The sequence below is a fragment of the Balaenoptera physalus genome, assembly GCF_965194825.1.
Source record: "Balaenoptera physalus genome assembly, chromosome: 11".
Classification (NCBI taxonomy): domain Eukaryota; kingdom Metazoa; phylum Chordata; class Mammalia; order Artiodactyla; family Balaenopteridae; genus Balaenoptera; species Balaenoptera physalus.
This window is the reverse complement of record NC_138896.1, coordinates 103,880,842-103,906,034: the sequence shown is the minus strand read 5'-3', so window position 1 is coordinate 103,906,034 and position 25,193 is coordinate 103,880,842. Positions and strand designations below refer to the sequence as shown.

Here is a 25,193-nt window from a genome sequence, read left to right as displayed (position 1 = left end):
ATTTCCCACAGAAATCTTTCTAAAACGTTTGCCTTCTCAAGCAGAATGCACCAAATCTTGTCCTGCTGAGTTGCGTCACTGCAGGCAGGAACAAAGAACACACAATGGTGCTGTATCTCATTTGGGGTTTTCTGGATCCTGCCCTGTGGCTGGCAGTGGGTCGGCCTCTACAGCTTCCCCATCTCTTTCTTGGCAGCAGACAGAACTGAGCTCAAGTCCTGGCTCAAGTCATTACTAAAGATTTGACCTTGGGTGGGTTGTGCTTCATTTCTTTAGTTTTCTCAGATGTAGAAAAAAAACAAAAAAACAAAAAAACAGTAAGAGTCCATTCTTTGTAGAGTTCTTGTCCAGATTAAAAGACACGGCATAAAGCACAAAGATCAGTCTCTGGTATACGTGGGGTACCAAGGCTGGTAAAACTATGTGTAGATTAAATCAATTCTGATGGACAGACGATGGCCTCTCCCATAGGTAAGGCTTTGCGGCAGTTATTTCAGCCACTCAGAGCCCTTTTATCTGAAATCTAGCTTTGAGAATCTGTTTAAGGAGGTGCTTAGAACCTGTCCATGGCTCATCTGCTCCTGTATTTTCCTTCTCCATGTCTCTCCCCACTACGGAGATTAGGACGTGGGCTCTGGAACAATTCACCTGAGCTGAATCCCGGTCCCACCGCTTGCTCAGCCATGGAGCTTTGGCAGGCTATGTCTCCTTCCCCAGCTATCAAGAGCCCCCTCCCTGGGTGGTCAGGCTGATTCAGTGACAGCCGGCACCATTCCTACCTGTCTGTGCCCTCCTCCCCAGCCACCTCTGCCTCCACGTTCTCCACTCCTACGAGATAATCAGCTGGAATTTTGGGCCCAATGGAACCTTGGGTTTTCCCAAGAAAAGACTGGCTTTGGGTTATCTGATGAAATTAATGATGATGCCCTTATTTTTAGTTTGGGCAAAGATAGACAATCAACTTCCTGTCTCTGTCTACAGATTCTATTTATCGTCCTGACCTGTCTGGGCACACGTCCTCCCAAGTGCCATTCAAGAAAGCGGAAGGGGGACTTCCCTGGTGGCGCAGTGGTTGAGAGTCTGCCTGCCAATGCGGGGGACACGGGTTTGAGCCCTGGCCCCGGGAAGATCCCACATGCTGCGGAGCAGCTGGGCCCCTGCTCCACAACTGCTGAGCAACCCCCGCTCTCCACAACTGGAGAAAGCCCACACACAGCAACGAAGACCCAGTGCAGCCAAAAAATAAATTTATAAAAAAAAAAAAAAAAAAAAAAGAAAGCGGAAGGTGCAAAGGCTGGCAGAGACATATGATGCTTGTTTTCATGGCAGCCTAGATAAGGAACCTCTGAAGAAGCTGCTATACCAGTAACCTCCTCCAGCTTCACCAGCACTCCCCTCGAATTTCCCTATTTTATTATTATCTTTTCCGTTGGCCATCGATCAGTATCATATTAGCTTTAGGACCATTTCCCCTTATCTTTAATTGCTGATCAAAGTTCTGCTCTTTTTTTTTTTTTTTTTTAAACTCTTTAGCTACAGGAAATAATTTAGACTCCTTGGTCTAGGATTAACTTTCCAGACTCAACCTATCTGGGGTGCCTGGAATGTTCCTAATATCGGCTAACGTTTAATGAGCACCTACGTGGTGGCAACACCAAGGTGTGTGATTGCTAACCACACACGATGATGTAGGTGGTCAGGAATTATTATTCTACTATTATGCGCATTTTATAGATGAAGAAAACGAGGTACAGAGAGGCTAAGTCATTCTCCTGCTGGAAAGGGCAGAGTTGGAATTCAAATATGGGTCTGCCTGATGCAAAAGCCCGTGCACGCGCCTCTCAGCCGACGCTGACCCTGGCTTTGGGAGCCACATCAATGGATTTGGGAGGTTTCATGGATTTGGGGTCTCCGGCTTTCCACTCATGAGGCTGCAGGAGAGCAGAAGGTGGGCGGGGCTCCGGGGGAGAGGTGGGGAGGACGGCATGAGGAGCAGGTACCCCTCGGGAAGTTACCCGCTGGCTGAGTCCTTCCATCATTTGGCAAACTGTCCCCGAGCCCTTCCCTGGGCACAAGGGGATGGAGACAAAGCTGAAGTGGGCTGAGAGGCTTTGGGGTAGGGGTGTGTGCAGCGGTTGAGGGCATAAGCGTTCAAATCACATGGCTCAGATGCCTGTGCTGGGGGCTTGGGGAACCACAGGTAAAATACCTGGGCCCCGTAACGTATGACCTTGGCAGGCTGTTTAACCTCTCTGTGCTTCATTTTCCTCATCTGTGAAATGGGGAGAAAAACAATACCAAACTCATACAGTTAGTTGAGGGTTAAATAGCTCAACTTCTTGAAGGGCTTAGAACAGTGTCTGGCACATAGAAAGCCCCCAGTTACTGAGTTTCTTTTTTCTTTTTACAAAAATGGGCAACTTCCCTGGCGGTCCAGTGGTTAAGACTCCGCGCTTCCACTGCAGGGGGCACGGGTTCAACCCCTGGTTGGGGAACTAAGATTCCCACCAGCTGCGCAGCACAGCCAAAAAAAAAAAAATTAATAATAATAATTAAAATACACCTCGCTGGGAATTCCCTTGTGGTCCAGTGGTTAGGAATCCACGTTTCCACTGCAGGGGGCACAGGTTCAATCCCTGGTCGGGTAACTAAGATCCCACATGCCGTGCAGAGAAACCAAAAAAAAAAAAAGGTAATAGACGGTATATATCCTTTTGTCATCTGACATTTTAACTTTTTAAACTCAGTATATCGTGAGCATATTTCCATGTATGTATACAGACCTATGTCATTGCCAGCAGGATTTTATTGTTACCACCATCTGTGGTTAATTTTGCCATGCATATTTGTTGTTTCCAATTTTTTGCTATTATATGCTGAGCTAAATATCTTTATAGATAAAACATTTCCTTAAATAAATCTTCTTTAAATTAAAAAATTAAGTTTAATTAAAATCACCTGGGCCTGGAAAGGTGGCTGGCCTCATGGGCTGCTCCGTTTCTTGTTCATCCTCAGCGTTTCTTACAGAAGCTGCCAAAGGCTTTCCTGGCTTCACGGTATCCAAGAAGTCTGGGATGGAAGACTTGATTTCAGGAACTGATTTCCCTGAAACGAGGTGGGAAGAAAGAAAGCTATTATCATTCAATGAAGGGGGCTAGCCATCGACAGGCTGGGTCCAGAAGTCAGAGACCTGGATCAGAGTCTTGGCTCCGCCTCAAGTTCACGATGTGCCCCCGAGAGTTGTTTTCCCCTCTGGGCCTCGGCCTCCCCATGTGTAAGGTGTAGCTCTTGGACCTGACAATCGTCCAGCTGAGACACTCTCTCAGACACACCTGGTTTCCAATCCTACCCACTGTGTGACCTTAGACAAGTCACTTTCCTTCTCTGAGCCTGTTTCCTCACCTATGAAACAGAGATGATCATCATGATAACATCTGCTTGCCTCCCTCACAGGGCTGTTGGGAGGGGGGAATGAGAGTGCAGACATGAAAGGCCTCTGCAGACCACACGGTTCCCTGAACATGTGGGGAAGTCAAAGATCTCCACCCAGCTGAGTCCCTAAATCGAGCCCCTAAATATAAAAGTACTGGCAGTCCTCCAGCTTTCCCTTCCAAGAGCAGTGGAGACGTGTGCATCCTTCCCTGTTTTAGAGATGGGAAGCCTGAAAATAGCAGCCACATCAACTGCCAGCCGACAATGCACGATGCGCGGCCAGGCCCAGCTCTGCACGCATGCAATCCTCACAAGGTCCTTCACTGCAGCCTGGTGGAGATGAGGACCCTGAGGCCTGAGCAGGTTAAGGGCCTTGTCTGAGATCACACAGCCTGGGCAGGCAGGACCGGCTGAAAGAGCCTGGGTGGAGGTCACCTGTTTTTTGAGAGTAATCACTTCCTCTTTGCATTGAATTGGGAAAAACCCCAAAGGTGCCAGAGGGTGTGTCTCCACCAGCTTCCACAGAGCCTGCTCCGAGTGAACCTGTTTCCTCTCCCTTCCCCCCACCACTGCCATCCTCTCTCCAGGATGGTCCCGGCCTCCAGCTCCGGTGGCCTCCAGAGCCCTCCCCAGGCCGCATCTTGCTAAAATACAGACCTGGCCTCACCACCTCCCTGCTTAAAGCCTTTATGACTCCCCACTGGCAGGATAAGGCACACACTCTTCACATGAATCCTCCTATCTCCCCACTGCCTCCCAGACCAAATCCAAATTCTACAGCCCTGCATTCAAGGCCCTGGTGGTCAGAGGTGGACCCATGTTTGAGAACCGAAAAAACAGAGGGCACTGAAGTCCAGGGAAGGCCAGCCCACTTGCTCACTCTCACATGGGCACCAGGTGGGGCTGAGACAAAACACCTCCAGCCTATGAGTCTCCAGGAGCACTTATTCCAACAGGTAAACAGTGTGTCTCTCTCTCTCAACAAAACCGATCGTCACCACGGGACCAAGCTTCTCAAATCCAAGCTTTGGGACAAGAACAATATTAGCAACGCCTCAGCGAATGGCACTACAGTGTGTATGGCACGACGCAGATTTATTTGATTTTCTTGACAACTTCTGATGGTTAACAGAATTCTCTGCATTTTATTTTTGAGCATATTGAGGCTCAGACAGGTAAAATGGTTTGTCCCAAGTCAAACAGCTGATGGGATTCAAACCTGGGGCTGGTTTCGCGGTCATCCGTCCGGTAGAACCACTCACATGGCCACTGTCCTCAGCATCCCTACTCCCCTCTGCAGATGGGCCCCGACTGAGGAAAAGCAGGACAAAGGGTACGAGCAAGTGAGGAAAGGCCAGAGGGAATGCACAAAAGTAACCAGAAGGCCAAATGGGGGACAGTGGGTGACTTTTTCCTTGTTTCCTTTGCTGACATACTGTTCTTTCAAATGGAACTATCTTATAAAAGAAGTAGCAGAGCTTAGCTGTTCAGAGTCGAGGCTCTGGCCTGACACCAGCTCCCTCACCTCCCAGCTGTGTTTGCTTTGGATAACTTCCATGAGACTAAGGGAGAGAGCACATGTTAACCAATTAGCTCAAAACATGGGAACTTCATTGGTGGTACTGTTATCATATTTTTAATATACCGGGTCACCTCTTAAACAGCCCAGAGTGGGTGTAAGGAGCGTAGTTCGGGAGTCTTTCCGTTTTCATTGAACACAACTCTGAATCATTTACGCTTTTTTGTTGTTTTACTGTATTTGTTTTTTTAAATTGTGGTAAAATACATTTAACGTGAAATTCATCATCTTAATCATTTCAAAGTCTACAGTTCAGTGGCACTGCGTGCATTCACACCACTGTACAACCACCACCATCATCCATCTCCAGAACCTTTTCATCTTCCCAAACTGAAACTCTGCCCTCATTAAACAGTAACTCCCACTCCCCGCTCCTCCAGCCCCTGGCAACCACCATTCTACCTTCTGTCTCTATGAATTTATTCATTTAAATATTTTGACCTGTGTGAGTTTTTTATTTTTTCACTTTAATCGTAACTAAAAAGATGTATGTGGCTATCCATGACATGGAGAGGTGTCAATATATTTTTTTAATTGAGATATAAGTGACATAGAACATTATATTAGTTTCAGGTATATATCATAATGATTTGATATTTGTATGTATTGTGAAATGATCACCACAATAAGTCTAGTTAACATCCATCACCACACATAGTTACAAATTTTTTCTTGTGATGAGAACTTTTAAGGTCTACCCTCTTAGCAACTTACAACTATGCGAAATACAGTATTGTTAACTACAGTCACCATGCCGCACATTACATGCCCTGTACGTAATTTATCTTGTAACCGGAAGTTCTGCCTTTTGACCCTCTTCACCCATTTTGGGCCCCCGCTCCACCTCTGGCAACCACCAATATATTGTTGACTGACAATGAAAGAGGATATATAATGTGTTACCCAGGTTTTTTTTTTTGGTAAAATATGTGTAAAAGTATAGAAGACATCTACATATGAAGAGAAAAAGAACCTGAAGAATATACAGGAAATGCTAAGTGTGAACATTTCTGGATGGTGTGATTATCAAGGATTGTATAATTGTGGGTTGGGGGGGTTATTTGCATTTGGCAGAATCTTTCAACAATGATCATGTATGTATCAGTTGCACAGTAAATTGTTTCGTAAGAAAAAAGTCAGTAAGCAAGCTTGCTCAAACGGGGACTAGAACGGAGTCTTCCAAAGAGGGTGAGTAGCCAGAAAGCAGGCGAGCAGCAGATGCAGGGCCCGCTCGCTCCTGGATTTTGCCGCTGACTGTCCAGGACGTGCCCTTGACACCTTCACTGTGTGTGTCCTCACCCCAACCCTAGGGGTAGCAAGGAGGGAAACGGAAGCTCAGGGAGCCGGGGTCCCCTCCCAGAACCAATGGCTGTGAGCAGGATTTACGTCCCCTGTGGGGACCCCGGAGGACACACACTTCGTTTCTCCCCACCTGGGGTCCTCAGCCACCACACGCCCCCAACCCAATCGCCTCAGGGAGAGGCCCTTCTGGCCCAAACCGGGATCCCAGAAGCGAGGCTCCTCCCCAAGGGCAGCCCTGCCGGCAGGACGCACAGACTCCCGCATCTCTGCTCATGTAATGCACGGCTCTCCACAGGCACAGGGTGACACCGTCCCTCGTGCAGTGACAGCTTTGCCGGTGAGAGTCACTGGCAGTGAAGGCTGACTCGTGAGCAGATCCAGGGCAGAAGCAAAGACCCCAGGAGGAAGGGGCCCCCATGCCACTCTGAGCCCTCTTCCCCCCTGCCCTCCCCTCTCTGGCCCGGGGAGACGGCCCCTGGACGCACCCTCCCTCCACCAACTGCCTCAGTTGGGGTCCCACCCGTGTACCTCAAAGGGCCACGTCCACGCCATCCTCATGATGACATCTGTGTATGAGACACAAGGGCAGATGTGACCCCTAAGCGGCCCCAGCTCCCCTCCCGTCAGGCAGGCCGGGCCTGCTGGTGAAGGGGACCCCAGACAGCCCACCACAGTAGGAGGTGCTCCTGGCTGCATCAGCTTCTAAAGGTGCCACGTGCACCCCAACTGCCTGCGTCCCCAGAATAAGCAGCACTTTCCCCCATGCAAGGCCCGGCTGAGCCTGTTTCGTCATCAGACAAATGGAAGTGAAGGTGACCGTCCCGGCCTGACCTAACTTCAGTGTCCTATTCCTTTTTTCTTTCCCTTTCTGCACAGATCTTTGCCTCTCCATCAAGACTTACGTGGCAGGAATACCAAAGCCACCCACCCATTTGTGGCTGACCTCCCTGGCCTCCACCAACAGGGGATAGAAAAGGCTTCATTATGTACTCAATCTAAGGTGAGTCTGCAGTGACAGGCAGGGGCCTACAGCTGGCACCGTGGTCCATGCAAACATGTGGGATTGGGGCACATGCCCGCCCGAGGAGGGGACAATCCTGAGGCATCGGCACCGGCACCGGCGGGGGCTCCAGCCAGAGACGGAGCTTGTCAGCGCATTTCTGCTGCAGCGCCCCTTCCCACCTAGTCACACACGAGGGCCCCACCCAGCCACAGAGGTCAACGTCAGGCCTGCAGTAACAATCAGATGACAAGCTTCAGTTTCCTGTGAAATCCCCGTTTCAGACCTCTGTGGGTTTTCAGATGCAGACAATAAATAAGAGGCATAAACAGGACACATCTTCATTTTGACTCTTAGGTTGCTGGTGCCCGATCTTAGCTGGAAGGCGCAGGGCAGGCCTTTGCTTGCCTCTTTTTCCACAGCAAACCCAGAAGAGGGAGAAACTGGCTTTTCTGCCCTTAATGCCTGGAAGCTGACCCCTGATAGCTGAGCGGATACAACACCACTCCTTTGGGCCGGTACATAAACCAGAGTGCCGTTGAAATAAAAATAGAACATCGAGGGCAGGATGGAGCAAAGGAGGACAAAATGTTCATGAAAAAGGGTCCTGACGAGCTTTAAATCTCACGAGTTTCCTGTGAGTTTCCTGTCTGCCAAGGCCAAGACCAAAAAGCAAGCCGGTTACATCATTTATTCCTATGACTGATATACGGGAGCAGCCTCATGCTTCCAGGACAGCACTCTTTTTTCCGCTGGAATTACATTCTCACAAAGATTCCATGCATAAAGTTAATTCTGCAGGATCATGAGATCCAAAAATAAGAATTGTGATCATAGAGTAGAAGCGAGAGCAAGTGTGGGGAAGCTTCCAGAGCCAGCCTTTCTAATCCTAGCTGTACGCCCAAGGACAGATTGCTTAACCCTCTGAGCTTCATTTGCATCTTCTGTGGAGTCAGAATAATTATAACCCCTCTGTCCCAGAACAGTCCCAGGACTCAGTGGGACCAGATACAAAAAGCAGCTGGGCCAAGGCCAAGGCCAAGGCCAGGACACAAACTGTGACATAGTCATCCTCTGACCTCTGTCCTCTCTCCCTACCCAAAAGAACCTCTGATCCCAACTTAGGGTCTCTGAAGGAAGCAAATGGGGTGGATGGCTGTATCCAACAGTTTAAACCCTCTAACAGGGACTTCCCTGGTGGCGCAGTGGTTAAGAATCCACCTGCCAAAGCAGGGAACACGGGTTCGATCCCTGGTCCAGGAAGATCCCACATGCCGCGGAGCAACTAAACCCATGCACCACAACTACTGAGCCTGCGCTCTAGAACCCGCGAGCCACAACTACTGAGCCCACGTGCCACAACTACTGAAGCCTGCGAGCCTAGAGCCCCTGCTCCGCAACAAGAGAAGCCACTGCAACGAGAAGTCCGCGCACCACAACAAAGAGTAGCCCCCGCTGCCTGCAACTAGAGAAAGCCCATGCGTGCGCAAAACTGAAGACCCAATGCAGCCAAAAAAAAAAAAAAAAGAAAAAATACCCTCTAATGGACACATGACTCTCAGTGGGCAGTGGCAGGGCCTTGAAGGTGCAGTGGCCGTGGGGATGAGTAATACAGAAGCCCAGCTAGACCTGCTTCCGCCTGCTGTGTCGTTGGCAGCCAGCCTGGTCACACACAGGAGGACAGGCGGCGTGGAGTTCTCCCTGCCAGTGCCCCTAGGGACGGGAGGGGATGCCAGTGCTCGAAATAACAGCTTCAGTGTCTGTGGGCACCAAGGGGTTGATGTATTGGTTCTCAGATCAATTAAATCAGAGTCTGGATGCTTTCGAAAGTTCCCTAGGTGAGGCTGAGAATGACTGGCTTAACCCGGAGGGATGAGGGTTGAGTTTCTGGCACCAGGAGGCAGAGGAAGGGGGCAAAAGCATTTCTCTGTGCTCTCTCCACGGTTCCCAGGGGACGATGGGCCTGATTCCTTTTTCTCTCTGCTTTGTATTTTCAAGATGCCCCACTCTCTCTAATGAGCACAAATCACATGTGTTGTGGAGCCCAAAGATGATCTCAGGGCTTCCAGCCCGCCATGCACACCGCAGCCAGGCTCACGGGCAAGGGAAACGCGCCAAGTCTCATCCGACAAGTGGGACGAGGAACTGTACCCTGCACCCCCAGAGATGATGAAATAAGTCAGTGCTCAACAGTTAAAAGCTACTATTGTAATTTACTATCATTAGGATCATCACCCCTGAGTCTAGGTCAGGCTTTGTTTTTCGTCCTAAGTGCTTTCCCATAGGTGTGGCCTATTGAATTCAGAGGATACCTCCGGGGAGAAAGCCCAGTTGCCCTGTCTAGGTTATACTTCAGTAAAGTGAAACCTGAAATAGTTCTCTTATTTACATTTTGTTTATTGACGCCCCGCTTCCTTTGGTCAAAAGGCTTATGTGTGCTGGGCCCTTGGCAGAGGGGCCTGGGTTCTCCTCGCCGGCTGGCAGCCTGGGAACATTTAACGCAGTGGCAAATCCGGGAGCCACACGCTTGAGCAGAGGGGACTCCAGCTGCCGGCAAGGTCTTTCCCCAGTGAGCACAGTCTGGAATTCCCCCCACTCTTCTCAGCCCTCAAAGTAAACAGTGAGGTAATATTTATATATCTGTTTTTATTCTTTGCATTTATTCTGACTCATGTGGCTGAAACAGATACCTTCTAGAGCAAATGAAAGTGATTCATCCCTAACTAAAGAACCTAGGTGCCAGCTGGCCATATCAAGACAAAAAGAGCTTTCTGGACCCTCTCTTTTCCTTTTCCTTTCCCTCCCAATCCCTGGGCTCAACCTTCCTGGGCATCCAAAGTCCACATACACAAACCACTCAAAACCCCCAACTCAAGCGAGACGGGAAGTCAGGCAAATAAGAGGGCATGACCTGTCTTAAGACCTAATCGCCCTATCTCAGCTCCTCCATGGGACCTGCTCACCGGCTGCTAAAATGACTCATCCATCCTTATTCATTTATTCACTATGTTGGGGACTGGGGGCTCTGAATGTTATCAAAACTCACATGACAGTTAAAAGATACCTAATTTTAAACTGGGAGGAGTTCTATGCTGACAACAAACCGGAGGAAGGGAGGGGTGTACCTGACACTTACTTACATGGGATGCCCAGGGCAGACTTCTGTGCGCAGGTGCCATTTAAGCAGAGACCCAAAAGATGAGAGGGATGAGCCACGGGAAGAATGCAAGGGAGCTGGGGAGGGACCAGCATTCTAAGGAGAAGGAATAGCATATGCAAAAATCCTGAGGAAGAAAACAGTTTGGTGCATCTCCTCAAATGAAGGATGACCCTAGTGGCTGAGCTGAATGAATGCGGGGGAAAGTAGCCAAGATGAGGTGAGAGAACTGGGCAAGGGTTAGTCCACGTGAGATCTCGTAGGCCATGGTTAGGTAGAACCTTAAAATAAACCCCTTTGAACTGAGGTACCCAGTAGCTGAGACACGGCTTACCAAATAGTCATTTGCTCCCTCTCAGACCCCAGCCTCCCTTGCAGTTAGGCTGGGGCCACGTGACTGGTTCTGGCCAATGGGTTTTAAGTGGAAATGCTACTGTCACTTCCTGGACAAAGCAATTAAGAGCTGGCGAGCCTCGTCCAACTGTCTCTTCCCCTCCACAGTGACCCTGGAAGCCGTGCATTCCCAATGGCCTGCCGAGTGCAAGAAGGCAGGAGCCAGCACCGGACTTGGAGAAATTGATTCTTTGCTGTGTTGAACAACTGAGATTTCTGGGTTTATCTGTGACCGCAACATAACGTAGCCCATCCTGATTAATGGGTAACCTCGACATGTGTGCAAAGCTCGTAACCCAGAGGAGCTGCTTACGACCGCATTGCACAGAGCGGGAGCTCAGTAAACCGCAGCTCCTCTCCCTCCAGCTCCCACCCGTCCTCTCTGAAAAACTGGGGGTTGGTTTAGAGGTACCACACACAAGCCCCTCTGTCCATGCTCACATTTACTCCCAAGAAACCCACAGTGATTAAAGCCTCGCTCTTTTCCAGTGGAATAACTAATGCACAGAAGGACAGTCAGAAGACCATCCTGAGCCACACAGCAAGGATGTTAGAAGAGCCTCGCATCGCTTATGTTCTGAAGCGCCCCCATTTACGAGAAAAGCAGACAGGGCAATGTCTATGCCTATTTTTCAGAGACTTGATGCCATCTAGTGACCTCCCCCAGCAGGGGTTAAGGTCACGCAGACCTGCATCCCTTCCCAGCCCATTGCTTACTTGCTGTGTGGCTTTGGACAAGTTACTTAATCCCTGCACCTCAGTTTCCTCACCTGTATAATGGGAATAGCGAGATTTGTGAGATAAGATGCTTGCCTGGCACATATTAGGTGCTAAATACAAGTTATGACTAGCATTCAGATAACAGTGACTCCTGGCCAGGACTTTGGGGGGGGGCGGGTCTTGGCCCTGTGCAGTGCCACGCCCAGGGGCAAGTCTCCAGGGGCCCCAGGGTCTGAGTCCTTCCCAAGCTTTTTTGTTCCCTAGTGGTAGGAAAGGGGCGGATGTTGGGGAAACTTCCAGGAGAACACACACGAGCCCTGTCTGGCCCTTGCAACAGCTCAGCCTCTTTGGGAGAGAAAGGGTGTGTTCTCTTCCATTTCACTTTAGGCAACAGATAGAAATTCCCCATGCAGTGAAAGCCCAGCTCCAGGAAGGAAATGACTTTGGCTGAGCTGCCAAACCAAAAGTTAGAAACTGTGAAAGCTGCACAACCAAGAAGAGACTGCGTGAAAATTGGGAAACTTGAAAGAAACTCCCAGGAAGATGGTAGCAGCAGATGGGAAGATGAAACCTTGGTCACCTCCCTTGGAGTCCCTTCAGGTTCCAGAAGCTTCTTGCTTTCCTACTCAGTTGACACCTGGAACCTCACAGGCCCCTGTTCCCCACTGTGGCCAGAGCAACGGGGTTACTCCCAGGTAGAAGCCCTCGAAAACCTTCCCTACACTCCTGATGAAAGTAGACCTGACCACACCCAAGCACTGCTCCTTCCCACCACTGGGCCTTTGCACGTGCTGTTACCTCTGCCTGGATATGCCTGTGTGGTCGGCCCGCCAGTCCTTTGAATGGAGGCTCAAGTTTCAGTTCCTTGGGGAAGCTTCCCCAGGTGAGAGCAAACCTTCCCCTCTCCCACCCTCCTACCTACCTACCCACCTGACCTACACTTCTTTGAGCACTCCTGCTGTGGTTGGGTACACGTCTCTATGCCATCATCCTGTTCATACCCGTCTCCCACACTAAACTGTAAGCTCCTTGAGGTCAGAGACTTTGTCTGTATTTCCACTGCTGTGTCCCCGGCGCCTAGCACACAGCAGGCACTTGATAATATGTCTCAGTTCACTACTGACTCTCTTGTCCAGATTTTGTGTATCTAACTCTCTATGGGGAGGAACGAGGGAGAGTGTCACCTCACGAATCAGGCACACCTGGTTTCGAGCCTCCATGCTCAGAGTTAGAGCCATCGGACCCCCGCCATCGGCAGGCTCAGGTCCCCTGCCTGCCTCAGTGGCGTTTAATCAGCTCAGGAGCTCAGCCGTGATGACAGCCGACCTGCCTCTGGCTGGAAGCCACAGTTCTGATACCTCGGCCTCTGCCTTGATTCCAGCTCCTGAGCCCCGCAGATGCCAGCACCTACCTAGCTCACAGCCCTCTCCCTAACTAAGCCTGGTGGTCGGGAAACGTCCCCCTCAGGAGTAGGACTCTCACGTTTTAAGCCCCAGGGTGATGGTTGGCCCTAGGCCCCAGGGTCAGACTCTCCTGACATTGAATGCTGACCTGGCCATGCAAATGCTGCCCCTGATCCCCCAGACTCTCTATAATGAGGCTCCCCTGGGATGCCCAGCAATTGCACCATGGCCACCATTTCACCAGAGCAGTGATTCCCACAGTGTATTGGTTCCATGGGAATATTAATAAGTATCAAATGAAAAGGGGGCTCTGTGGTCAAATGTAAATGGAAAACACTGACCTAGGTAGATTTCTTTGCTCTAGAACTTATCAGAGCCTTAAAACGTTGGGTGTGCATTGTGACTCTCCAAAGGTAGGGGGCACTGATAAAGCATACAGACTTCCCAAGGTTAGTTATTCATGAACCCTTTAGTTGCATGGGGTAACTTGCTGGAGCACATGTCCGGGGCATGTGATTTGGGAAATGCTACTCTGCACCATGACTCGCCCTGCGGACGTCCTATGCACACAGTACTTTCCCCATCACAAAAAAACATTTTTCAATCAGGACACAAAGGCAGCATTCCTCTTCCTGTCCTGACCCAGAGACTGGGGCTTCATCCAAGACCCAGCTCTTCCCTGTGGGCTCAGAAGAGCCTGGAGATGTGAAGACATCCATGGAAGACCACTTTATGACTGGTCTTTGCCAGAAGTCGGGAGATGAAAGTGGACAGGGGAGGGTAAGAGAGGGCAAGTAAACGAAGCTTCACCTTACAAAGTGAAGCATCAAGAGGCACTGCCTAGGGCTAATGGAAAAATAATTACATATGTAATGATATTCGTTAAAAGTTAGAAAAATGACCTACAGACCCATAGAGGAGCTGAAGAGGGAGAGGAGGTATGTAGAGCCAAATCCTCGTCTAGGAAGTTAATGGATAACATATAAATTGATATATATGAAAAGAAAAGGAGAAGCACATTACTTAGCGATGGTACAAATGTGGTAGAGAATAGCCATTCCCCTTGTCTTCCTACATTCTAGAAGTTTTAGCTAGACATATGGCTGCTAAAAACCACATTTTTTAGCTACTGCCAGACTCCCTTTGCAGCTAATTGTGGTCATGTGACTAAGTTCTAGCTAATAGAACTTAGTGAAGTGATAAAGCGCATCTTCCAGATTGTACCCTTAGATGGAAAGAAAATCCCCTCCCCTTCCTGCTGCCCGGAATGTGGAAAAGAGAGGAACAGCAGGAGTGAGTATCTCAAACCACAAGATGGAAGCCACATGCGCAGGGCAGCAGAATAAGGTAGAAAAAAAGCTTGAATCCCTGACACTGTGGGTCCACCCTATCAGCTTTGGGTTGCCGACACACACACTACTAGTGGAAAGAAACCCTCTTTTAGTTTAACCTATTGTTGTTTTGGCCTTTCTTACCGGAGCCAAATCAATATAATAATGCTCCAGGTGGCAAGGACCCAGATATTGCAGACTGGAAAGCTGATTACCGTTCTTATACCAAAGCAAAACCGTCACCTGTGACCCTCGGAAGGCAGTCCATGTGCTAAGAGCACCTGTAACTCTAAGGGGAGAAGTTGAAAATGTTCTGAATGTTGGTGTATGTTGCTTCTCTTTTAGGGACCTCCAACAAAGGGAGAAGAACTCCACTGGAGCCAGACCATGTTCAAGCAGAGATGAAAAGGAAGACTCTTGGCCTGTAGTGGACAATCCAAGTTGACCAAGAACCCCCTTGTCAGGGGCCCTGAAGGGTCAGCCCCAGCAGGAGGTGATACCATGGCCCCAACCTTTCTAATCCCCACTCCACCTTTCTCAGTCCACTGATGAACTTCAGGAGGGGCTCTCTGCCAGACACAGAGCCCAGAAACAAGAGTCAAAATAAGAGTGCTTCTGTCCCATCCAAACTATTGTTTCAGGTGGCGTCGAGGGAGGCTCCAGGTATGCACCTTCAATTAGGAGGAGAGGGGGGCAGGACGAGCACACAGGCCACCAAGTGAAAGAACAAACCTTTCAGGGATAAGAACTAAGCTACCTAGGCTAGATCATCAGCTGTGGTTATCACACAGAGAACTGATGAGAAGCCAAGAGACCATACGCTTCTAGCATTCTGAGAGACCTGTGCGGCCAAAGAAGCCACAGTCCTGGTGTGACAAAAGCCGGCCATTATTTGACGCCGCAGCTCCTCCCAGGCGCCCAAACCCCTCCCCCAGCAGGAAGTGGGCTGTGAAAGCCGTGCAGCCCACCCGTAAGGGCAGCCTCTCCAGTTCCCACTTCCGCTGAGGCCACGGGCATGCTCCCCCAACGCCTACCCAACCCCCCAAGACAGAGCCAGAAGTCAGAGAACCAGGTGCTGGATGAGCGGTTCTTAAACTTTTATCTGCACCTGAATACCCTGGAGGGAGACTCAGGACCCCACCCCCGGAGTTTCTGAATCGGCAGCTGAGGTAAGGCCTGAGAACCTGCGTTTCTGACAAGTTCCCAGGGGATGCTGATGCTTAGACGTCTGGGGAACACGCTGTGAGGGTCACTGGTCAACGGAGAAGAACAGGGGCTGCCATAGGGAACACGCTGTGAGGGTCACTGGTCAGCTGAGAAGAACAGGGGCTGCCATAGGGAACACGCTGTGAGGGTCACTGGTCAACGGAGAAGAACAGGGGCTGCCATAGGGAACACGCTGTGAGGGTCACTGGTCAACGGAGAAGAACAGGGGCTGCCATAGGGAACACGCTGTGAGGGTCACTGGTCAGCTGAGAAGAACAGGGGCTGCCATAGGGAACACGCTGTGAGGGTCACTGGTCAACGGAGAAGAACAGGGGCTGCCATAGGGAACACGCTGTGAGGGTCACTGGTCAGCTGAGAAGAACAGGGGCTGCCATAGGGAACACGCTGTGAGGGTCACTGGTCAGCTGAGAAGAACAGGGGCTGCCATAGGGAACACGCTGTGAGGGTCACTGGTCAACGGAGAAGAACAGGGGCTGCCATAGGGAACACGCTGTGAGGGTCACTGGTCAACGGAGAAGAACAGGGGCTGCCATAGGGAACACTCTGTGAGGGTCACTAGTCAACGGAGAAGAACAGGGGCTGCCATAGGGAACACGCTGTGAGGGTCACTGGTCAACGGAGAAGAACAGGGGCTGCCATAGGGAACACGCTGTGAGGGTCACTGGTCAACGGAGAAGAACAGGGGCTGCCATAGGGAACACTCTGTGAGGGTCACTGGTCAACGGAGAAGAACAGGGGCTGCCATAGGGAACACGCTGTGAGGGTCACTGGTCAACGGAGAAGAACAGGGGCTGCCATAGGGAACACGCTGTGAGGATCACTGGTCAACGGAGAAGAACAGGGGCTGCCAGATGGACCAGACAGAGGACTCGCTCCCCGTGCCAGAGGACACTCCGAGGGTGCACATGGATATCTGGGTGGCCCAAAGCAGAGGGCTGCAGGAAGACAGCGGTCCCTCCAGCACGTATCCCCTCCTCTTCTAGAGTAACAGACGCTTTAGCGGTGCACACAGGCTCCCAGCTACAGATTCCATTTCCCAGCCTCCCCCGCAACTAGGCGTGTTCATGTGACCAGTCCTGGCCAACGGCCTGGGAAGGGAGGTTATGTTGCAGCTTCCAGGGGGCCGTGCCCTTCTTGTAGGCTGGAAGGCACGTGTGGAGGCACAGAGTAGCCATCTCAGGTATGAGCTGGCAGCCAGCTGTCCCAGACAGCAGAGCAATGAAAACGAAAGAAACTGGTCCTTGACACTGGGCAGCTGCCCTATGAGCCCTGGGCAGCTTGGACTGTCACAGGAGAGAGAAATAAACGTCTGTCTCGTTTAAGTCACTACAGCCTACCCTTAGTAACAGCAGTGAACCTGGGATGCTAATACAGGAAGCCACCAAGAAACAGCTAAAAGAGTAAACATGGTTGACACTGGCAAGCAGATTTGCCAGAAGAAGGAATGGTAAGCCTTCTGCACTAATTTATTCTAATTCTTATAACATTTAATGTTTGACAATTGAACAATAATGGTCTTGGCAATTAAGGCTGAGAAGATACCAAGGAACAGAGACCCACACACCCAGCTCTCTACACAATGGGGCTAGCAGCCCCACAGGACGTGATTTCAAGAGACTGGACACACATGTGGCCCCCAGGGAACCCCACACTCCACCTTTCGGTTCACGTACAACCTATGGAAGGCCTCTGCTAAATGCAAATATATTCCCTGGAGTCATAAGTCTCTGAGGACAACACTTTGTCTCTGGGACTTTTGGTATCTGGTTTTCAAGCTCTGTTTTATTCAAACTTATTCTTAAAGCTCTCTAAGAAGTGGTGGGCAGAAGTCAGGTTCTCAAACTGCTGGGGGCAACTGAGCAAGTTCATAAATAATCTTCAGCAAGTAAATGCAAAATAATAAGGTTTAACTAATGTTACAATTAGGGAAGGGAAAACTGACCGGTTGGAATAACAGAAACTTAATATGCTTCACACATGCCCTCAATAGTCACTTCCAAAAAGTGACCAAGATTTATGGCACTTTTTCTCCCTAATGAAAAACAAACAAACAAACAAACAAAAAAACCCAAGATACAGAAAGGGGAAGTGTCTTGCCTGAGGACTGAAGGCAATAGTGACAACACAACCGAACTCCCAAAACAAAAGTGGATGGGGAGACAGGCTTGAACCTCTCTTCCTCAGGCAATTTTAATCAGCAAGGCTAAGCAGCAGAGAAAAGAGGATTGGGGAACACCGGTGGACTCTCACAGCCCTGAGAGGTCAGAGGAAGTTGGAACCGGAAAACAGGGAACTGAGTAAAGTTCTAAGAAGTATGAAGAAAGGATGACAGACAAATATCACTGTTTCCTGGAAGCCCAAACACCGAGTGCAGTGAAGTTCCCATGAGAGAAGCTAAGAATGAGGGCTCTGATCCAAACGCGCCTGGGTGTGACCAGACCTGTGCCCTTGGGGGAGGCTCTGAGCCGTTCCTGACCTCCATGTCCTCGGGGGGAGAAGGGGCTCCTTAGATCGCCCACCTCGAGGGGCTGCTGGGAGGAGCCACGCTCAGCGCCTGGTGCCTCAGAAGTGCCCAGTCAGTGTCAGCTTCAAACAGAGTGTCACGCTGCAATGAGTGTGTTTCTTTGAATCTGGCACTATATTGTGTGCTGACCTCAAATCGTTAAGAATATGTTCGAGATTAGTCAACAGCCAGATTCTGACGTCAGTGGCAAGTTGGTGTGTCCAGTGAGAGGCCTGTGTCTCAATCCCCAGTACGTCTCCGCCCACAGGCCTCGGGACACCCCTGCAGCATCCCAGTGCCCTGCAGAAACAAAACCGGCATCCCCCTCCCCAAAGTGGCCTGAGCAGGAGGCCTGGTCCCTCCATTCTGACTGTACCTGACCCAGGGGCTTTCCCGCTCCCCCTCTGCAGCCCCCCCTCTCCACACCTACCTCTCTCCCTCTCTCCCTCTCTCCCTCTCTCTCTCTCTCTCTCTCTCCCCGGCATCCTTGGGTGCGCATGAATTTCCTCACTTCTTTTTGAACCCATTAAGTGTTTATCACTGGACTTCCCTGGTGGCGCAGTGGTTAAGAATCCGCCTGCCAGCGCAGGGGACACGGGTTCGAGCCCTGGTCCAGGAAGATCCCACATGCCGCAGAGCAACTAAGCCCGTGCGCCACAACTACTGAGCCTGCGCTCTAGAACCCGCGCGCCACAACTACTGAGCCCACAAGCCACAACTACTGAGGCCCACGCTCCGCAACAAGAGAAGCCACCGCAACGAGAAGCCCGCGCACCACAACGAAGAGTAGCCCCCGCTCACCACAACCAGAGGAAGCCTGCGCACAGCAACGAAGACCCAACGCAGCCAAAAATAAAATAAATTAAAAATAAATTTAAAAAAAAAGAGCTTATCACTAATTCTCTCAAAACATGAAAAGTATGTGAAGGCACATCTACTCAATAATCAGTGCTACCACGTGCCAGGTTCTGGGGATGCAGACAAGCCAGAGAGGGGTCTGCAAGCAGCTACACAGGATAGGCATTGGTCGCACCAACCAACCGATGTGGCATGGGTCTGAGCAGGTCTCCACCTGTAAGGCCACCCTGGTGTCTCCTGATTTATCTCTGAGGGTGGAGGTCTCTAAGCCCCCACTCCTCCTCCTGGAAGCCCTCCCTGATTTAGTCAGGCAGGTGCCGAACTGAGGTCTGTTGGTTCAGCCAGGTTATTCCCAGCTCAGGAACCCCAGCCAGGACAGCTCCAGGGCCCACAGCGTCTTCCACAGGCCTCTGGGGCTCTGAATGCCCTGCTCTCTACCTCCTACACCAGCTCTATGCTAGTTCCTGCAACACCCCAGGCCTTTGCACAAGGGCCTTTGTCCCCTCTCCGCTGGGCTTTCTTACTCCAGCTCTTCACGTGGCTGTCTTCTTTCCATTCCTCCAACTTCACCTCCTCAGACTGGCCTTCCATGACAATCGTGTTCTAGAAGGCTCCCCTACCTTGTCACTCCATCTCATTATTTTTACTTGTTTTCCTGTCTACTGACTGTCTCCTCATGACTATGCTCTCCACGAGGGCAGAGGACCTATCGCTTTGCCCACCTGTATTCCAGGACCTCGGACAGCACCAGGCACTGGCCAGGGGCTCAGTGAGTACCTGTGAGAAGTCTGGCTCACTGTCCCACACTGAAGGGGTCTCTTTGGGGACATGGCGGGGGGCCCAGGTGGAGATAATCAGCCCCTCATCCCCCTGCCTCTGCTGAGCACTGGCTGAACACCAGGCCCTTGACATGTTCTATTTCTTCAATTTCACAGACACCCTGCAAGGTAGGGAGGTATTATTTATTACCTGCTAAATACATTCCCACCATGGTTGTATTCTCCTGTAGGAGGACAATTTGGTAATACTGGTATTGATATCAATCAAAACTTAAAATACACAAACCTTCAGCCCAGCCATTCCAATATTGGAAAGTCATCCCACGCGAGATTCACATGTGTGCAAATGGGGTGCACATCCCAACACTGTACACAAGAGGCAACTGATGGAAGCAACCTGAACACCTATCAATAAATCATGGTACATCTGTCAAAGGAATACAATGCGGCTGTTGAAAGAATGTCTCAATATGAAACAATCTGCAAGATCGGCTGCTAGGTGAAAATAAAGGGGATCGCCAAGTGCATGGTATTCTCTCTACTGTCTGTATTAAAAAGTGTTGTAGACACATACATACATTTGCCTAGAAAATCTGTAGGAAGGTAGATAAGAAATTGTGACTAGTGGTTACTTCTTGGGATGCCAAATTGGGAAACAGGATGAGGACGTAAATAATTTTTACTGTAGACTTTCTTGAATTTTTATGTTATAGCTATTTTTAAATTTCTATTTATTTATTTTTGGAACAGAGAACAAAAATTTTAAAGGTGCAAAAAGACTGACAATAAAGTCTCTCTCCAACACCTGGTTCCCTGGCCACCCGATTCCTCTCCCCAGGGGTGACCACCGTTACTAATTTCTTACTTGGATGGTAAACTCTTTCATTCAAATTTTTTTAAGATTAAGAAAGGTTTTCTAATTTTATTTATTCATTTATTTTTACATTTTGGCCGTGCCAAGCAGCATACAGGATCTTAGTTCCCCGACCAGGGACCAAACCCATGCCCCCTGCAGTGGAAGTGTGGAGTCTTAACCACTGGACCGCCAGGGAAACCCCAAGAAAGGTTTTAAGGTGAGAGGGCACAGCTCACGCTGGCTGCGAGGGGGCCTTGGTAACTCACAGTTGAGGATGATCTGGGCGGCGCGGTAGAGCTCTAGATGGCACAGGAGGTCCAGCAGCTGCTGGACGGTGGCCTGCCGCATGCTCCACCACCACAGCAGCTCGCGCGTGATGCTCACACCCTGCGCCCGCTCCATGGACTTGATCTTCCGCAGCTGGGTCAGGTCTGTGATCACATAGGAGGCTGGAAGGCAAGCAAGAAGGGATGCTTAGAGCCAGAAGGGCAGCCCCTCCACCAGAGGGTCACCATGCTGGCCCAGCTCTGTCCACCACAAAGCCGCCTGGCCCCATCCTACCTGAAACTCCACCAGGAGCTGGGGTCCACAGGCGGCCCAAGTCATTCAGTGCCCGCGGGGACCAGCACACTCACACTTGAAGGTAAATGTCAACTTGGTTGCCACACAAGACTTAGGAGAAAGACCAGTGGACGAGAGGGCCAGGGGCCTTGAGGTTTAGCTGCTTATTTGCTACGTGCAAGTCACTTCCCCAGTGGGATGGGAGCCTCGGTTTCCTCAACTGTAATAGAGAACTTCCCTTCCAAACAGAAGCCTCGTGTAGGCAGAGAGTTTTCTCTGTTCCGTTCACTGTTAGATCCTCAGAACAGAGAAAAGTGCCTGGCACAGAGTGGGGGCAGGGCCAGGACCAAAGTGAGGCAGAGGAGGCACCCTAGGGGCAAATTTTAAGGAGGTGCTCATTCTCGGGGCTGGTCCTGCACCTGAAGCAGCCAGAGAGTAGGTGCCTCCTATCATTTTGCCTTGGGCATCCCATTCTCCTCATCTCTAAGTCCCAGCCCTGGCAGGGGGAACTGAATGAATGAATGAATGAGTGAATGAATGAATCCACAGCCCACCATCCTCACAGAACTGCTAGAAGGAGCAAGAGAGCTATGGATCTAAAAGCACTTTGCCAACTCTGAAGCACTGTACAATTTGCAGGGGGCTACTGTCCGCAATACTAAAACTAATGCATTCCTTCTTTTCATTTTTTATTATAAAATGGTTGCTCATTAAAGAAAACTTGGAAAAATGCAGGGGAAAAAAGCTAATAAATTACACAGCATCCCACTAGGGTACTTTCCCTTTCCAAAAGTCTCCCCACCACACGCACAGGTGTGCTTCTGGATGCAGTTACTGCCGGGCTGTAAGTAAGACTGTGCATCCAGGCCTTATTTACTAACATTATACCATAAGCACCTTCCAAGTTGGTACAAGCTCTTCATACATGGAATTTTTGAACGGTCACATAGTATTCTGCTGAGTTTCCTGAACTGAGGGAGGCATTTTTTATTCCCCTAAACCAGGACTAAAATAATCGGACTTCAGTCCCAGGATTTCAGAAATCGTGGAGCAGATATCTACGTGAACATCACATCATACATTCATTCAACAAAATATTATTGAGCTCCAGGCCTGTGACAAGCTCTAGAGATACAGTGGTGAGTCAACCAGAAGCCCAAGGAGCTTTTCTGTTTGAAAAATACAAACATAAGTGAACTGAGCGGGGAAGAGGAAGACAAGAGACCACGCCTACGTAATGAAGGGGCTCGGAAGGCCAGGCTACAGTTTGAACCTGACCCTAAGAGCCACGGACACCAGGACACCACGGAAGACCTCAGAGCCAGGGAGGGACGCGGTCATATTGTACAGTCCCTGTCCCTCTGGAGGAATGGGGAAGGTTGTGACAGCCTCCCACAGAGAGAAAGCCTCTGGGAGAAGTGCCCTGTTAGGGATGGAAAGTTCTTGAGTTGTAACTTTAGTCACTGGAAACCCCAGGCCAGATTCCTGGTCCATGGGAAGTGATGTCAGCAGGGTCAGGGGCTGCCTCCAGCAGCAGAGAGAAAAAAGCGTAGAGGGAAGAGGAAGGAACCCCTTCCCCCCAGCCCTCCCTGCACACGAGCTCTGTTCGTGGGCTCACCTCCCACTCTCCGAGGCAGCGTGGTGTCATGGGAAGAACAGAAGCCCAGGGCCGCCCCTGGGGCTCCACTGCGGCAGCAGAAGCCAAGCCCAGCCCTCACGTCCGTGGGCTGCACTTTCCTCACAGGCAACGCAGGAGGAAGAAGAATTAAACCCAGAGGCGCCTTGCAATGCGGACGTTGTAGCTCCGTGAAAGTGGCATCTCTTATGGTGTTGACCTGTCAGCATTTAACAAGACCCTTGAAACAGGGTCAAGACAAGATAGAGGTCTCAGGGATGAGTCACTGTCGAGCGCCCTGCTGAGTTCATGGCTCTTTGCCCAACACACACCAGTAATACCTGGTCGTTACGGAACATTTGGAAAACGGGAGAAAATCAAAGCCCCCGTGATCATCCCACTTGGAAGACCCCAAGAAAAGCACCGGTTATACTCTTGCTTCTAATCTTCCAGACTTTTCTATTAGATATAAAAATACATGCTTATGTCAGCAGGATGGTACAGTGGTGGGTTCAGGGCCCAGACTCTGGATTCTGAGTCCTGGGTTCAAATCTTCTCTCTGCTACTTACTTCCCACGTGCTTGGGGAAGGCCCTTCACTTCTCGCCGTGCCTCAGTTTCCTCATTTGCAAATGAGGAAAACAACAGCACCTGCCTCAGAGGTTGTTGTGAGGATTAGATTAGTTATATGTATAGAATAATATGTATGTGATATAAATGTTCACTGCAGCTGTTAAGCCATCTGCACTCTATGAAAACCTGCTTTTATCCCCAATGGTTAACACTACGTGGTGACCATCCCCAGACCTCCTGGTCTGACTTCCTGAATCCTGCAGGACGCAGTAGACAACCTTGCCCATCTTCAAAGCCCTCTGGAACAGAGACGGCACGGCCTCCTGAAGTGATCCGCCCTCACCCTCGAGTGAAATGCCCTTTGTCCGGACTAACCAGACTCTTTCCTGGTTGAGGGAAGGGGAAAGTGTCTTGTCCCTTAAGCCTCTCAGCAACTCATCCTCATTTTACAGATGAGGAAACTAAAGGCTCAGAGAGAGGCAGTCACTCGCCCGAAGCACATAGCTGGGCAGGGACAAAGCGGGCCTGTGCACAAAGGCTGGCACGTGCATGAGACAGCAAGATGGAGAGCCGTCCAACAGAGGAAGCCCTGCCCCAGGGTCCCTCGGAATACACCTGGGGTGAGTGAAGCTGTGAGCAGCCTGGTTTCCCCCAAGGGCAAAAGTGAACGCAGCCACAATCATAGGAGAATGAGCAGGAGGCAGCCACATTATCTGCCAAAGTTGTCAAATCCAAAGAGTGTGCGTATCTGTGGCTGTGTGGTTTTCTGAATCACTTCACGGATTTTTCCACCTCCACTCCCCAGTATCACAATCAGCCCCAAGGGATGATCTCTTCTAAAATGATGCACATTATCTGTAATAGTCAAAAACTAGAATGTCATTTAAAAAAAAAAGAATAAATTGTGGAATATGCAGTAGGATTTTTCAACCTCAAAAAAAAAAAAAAGACTCGCAGAAACCGAGACTCTTTAGGACCGGAAGGACAGTCACAGTCGCTTACTGTGCGGAACAGAAAACCATGGAGTGCTGTGACTTGCCAAGGAGCTGCTACCTGGGGGGCACGGCTGGCTCCCAGCCCAGTGACCTGTGACCCAGCACGGAGAGCTGGCCAAGCATGGGCTCCAGGCCATCCCGTGTCCCCACCGTTCCCACATCCTTCAGCCCATCATTCATTCAAGTGGCACTGAGCGTCTGCCCACTGGCCGGGCACTGCCCCAGACACTGGGAATACAGGAGCAAACTAGGTGGGTGATGTCCCTGCCCTCATGGCGCCGACATTCTACAGGGAGAGACAGACATAAACCAATAAGGAACAAGGTCAAAGCATGTTAAGAGGAATGAAGAAAATAAAACATGTTGATAAGATAAAGAGGAAAGGGGGACAGGGTCGGCCTCTCAAACAAGGTGACATATGAACTGAGAAATGAAAGACTATGGCCCCCAAAGATGTCAGTGTCCTAAACCCCAAAACCTGTGAATATGGTACCTTACATGACAAAAGGGACTTTGCAGAGGGCATTAAGTTAAAGATTTTGAGATGAGATTATCCTGGATTATCTGACTGAGCCCAGGGGTCCTTATCAGAGGAAGGCAGGAGTGTCCGATTCAGAGAAGATTATGACAGAAGCAGAGGTCAGAGAAAGAGATTTGAAGATGCTACCCAGTTGTCTTTGAAAGTAGAGGAGGGGCCACAGGCCAAGGGATGCAGGCAGCCTCTAGAAGCCAGTGAAGGCAAGGAAATGGATTCTCCCCTAGAGCCTCCAGAAGGACAGCTGCCCTGCCAACGCCTTGATTTTAGGACTTCTGACCTCCAGAACTGTAACACAATAATGGCTGTTTTTAAACTATCAAATTTGTGGTAATTTGTTACAGCAGCAAGAGGAAACTAACAGAGACTAGAAAG

General features: G+C 50.2%; 1 protein-coding gene across 1 annotated transcript in view; it reads right to left on the bottom strand.

The window, feature by feature from the left end:
* Positions 1-25,193, bottom strand: part of IRAK2 (interleukin 1 receptor associated kinase 2) — a 59,139-nt gene that overhangs the window by 29,131 nt on the left and 4,815 nt on the right. The window contains exons 2-3 of the mRNA XM_082415719.1: positions 20,807-20,989; positions 2,959-3,105 (exon numbers count right to left, since the gene is read on the bottom strand). Coding sequence (XP_082271845.1) covers positions 2,959-3,105; positions 20,807-20,989 — 330 coding nt within the window. The remainder of the gene's footprint in view (positions 1-2,958; positions 3,106-20,806; positions 20,990-25,193) is intronic.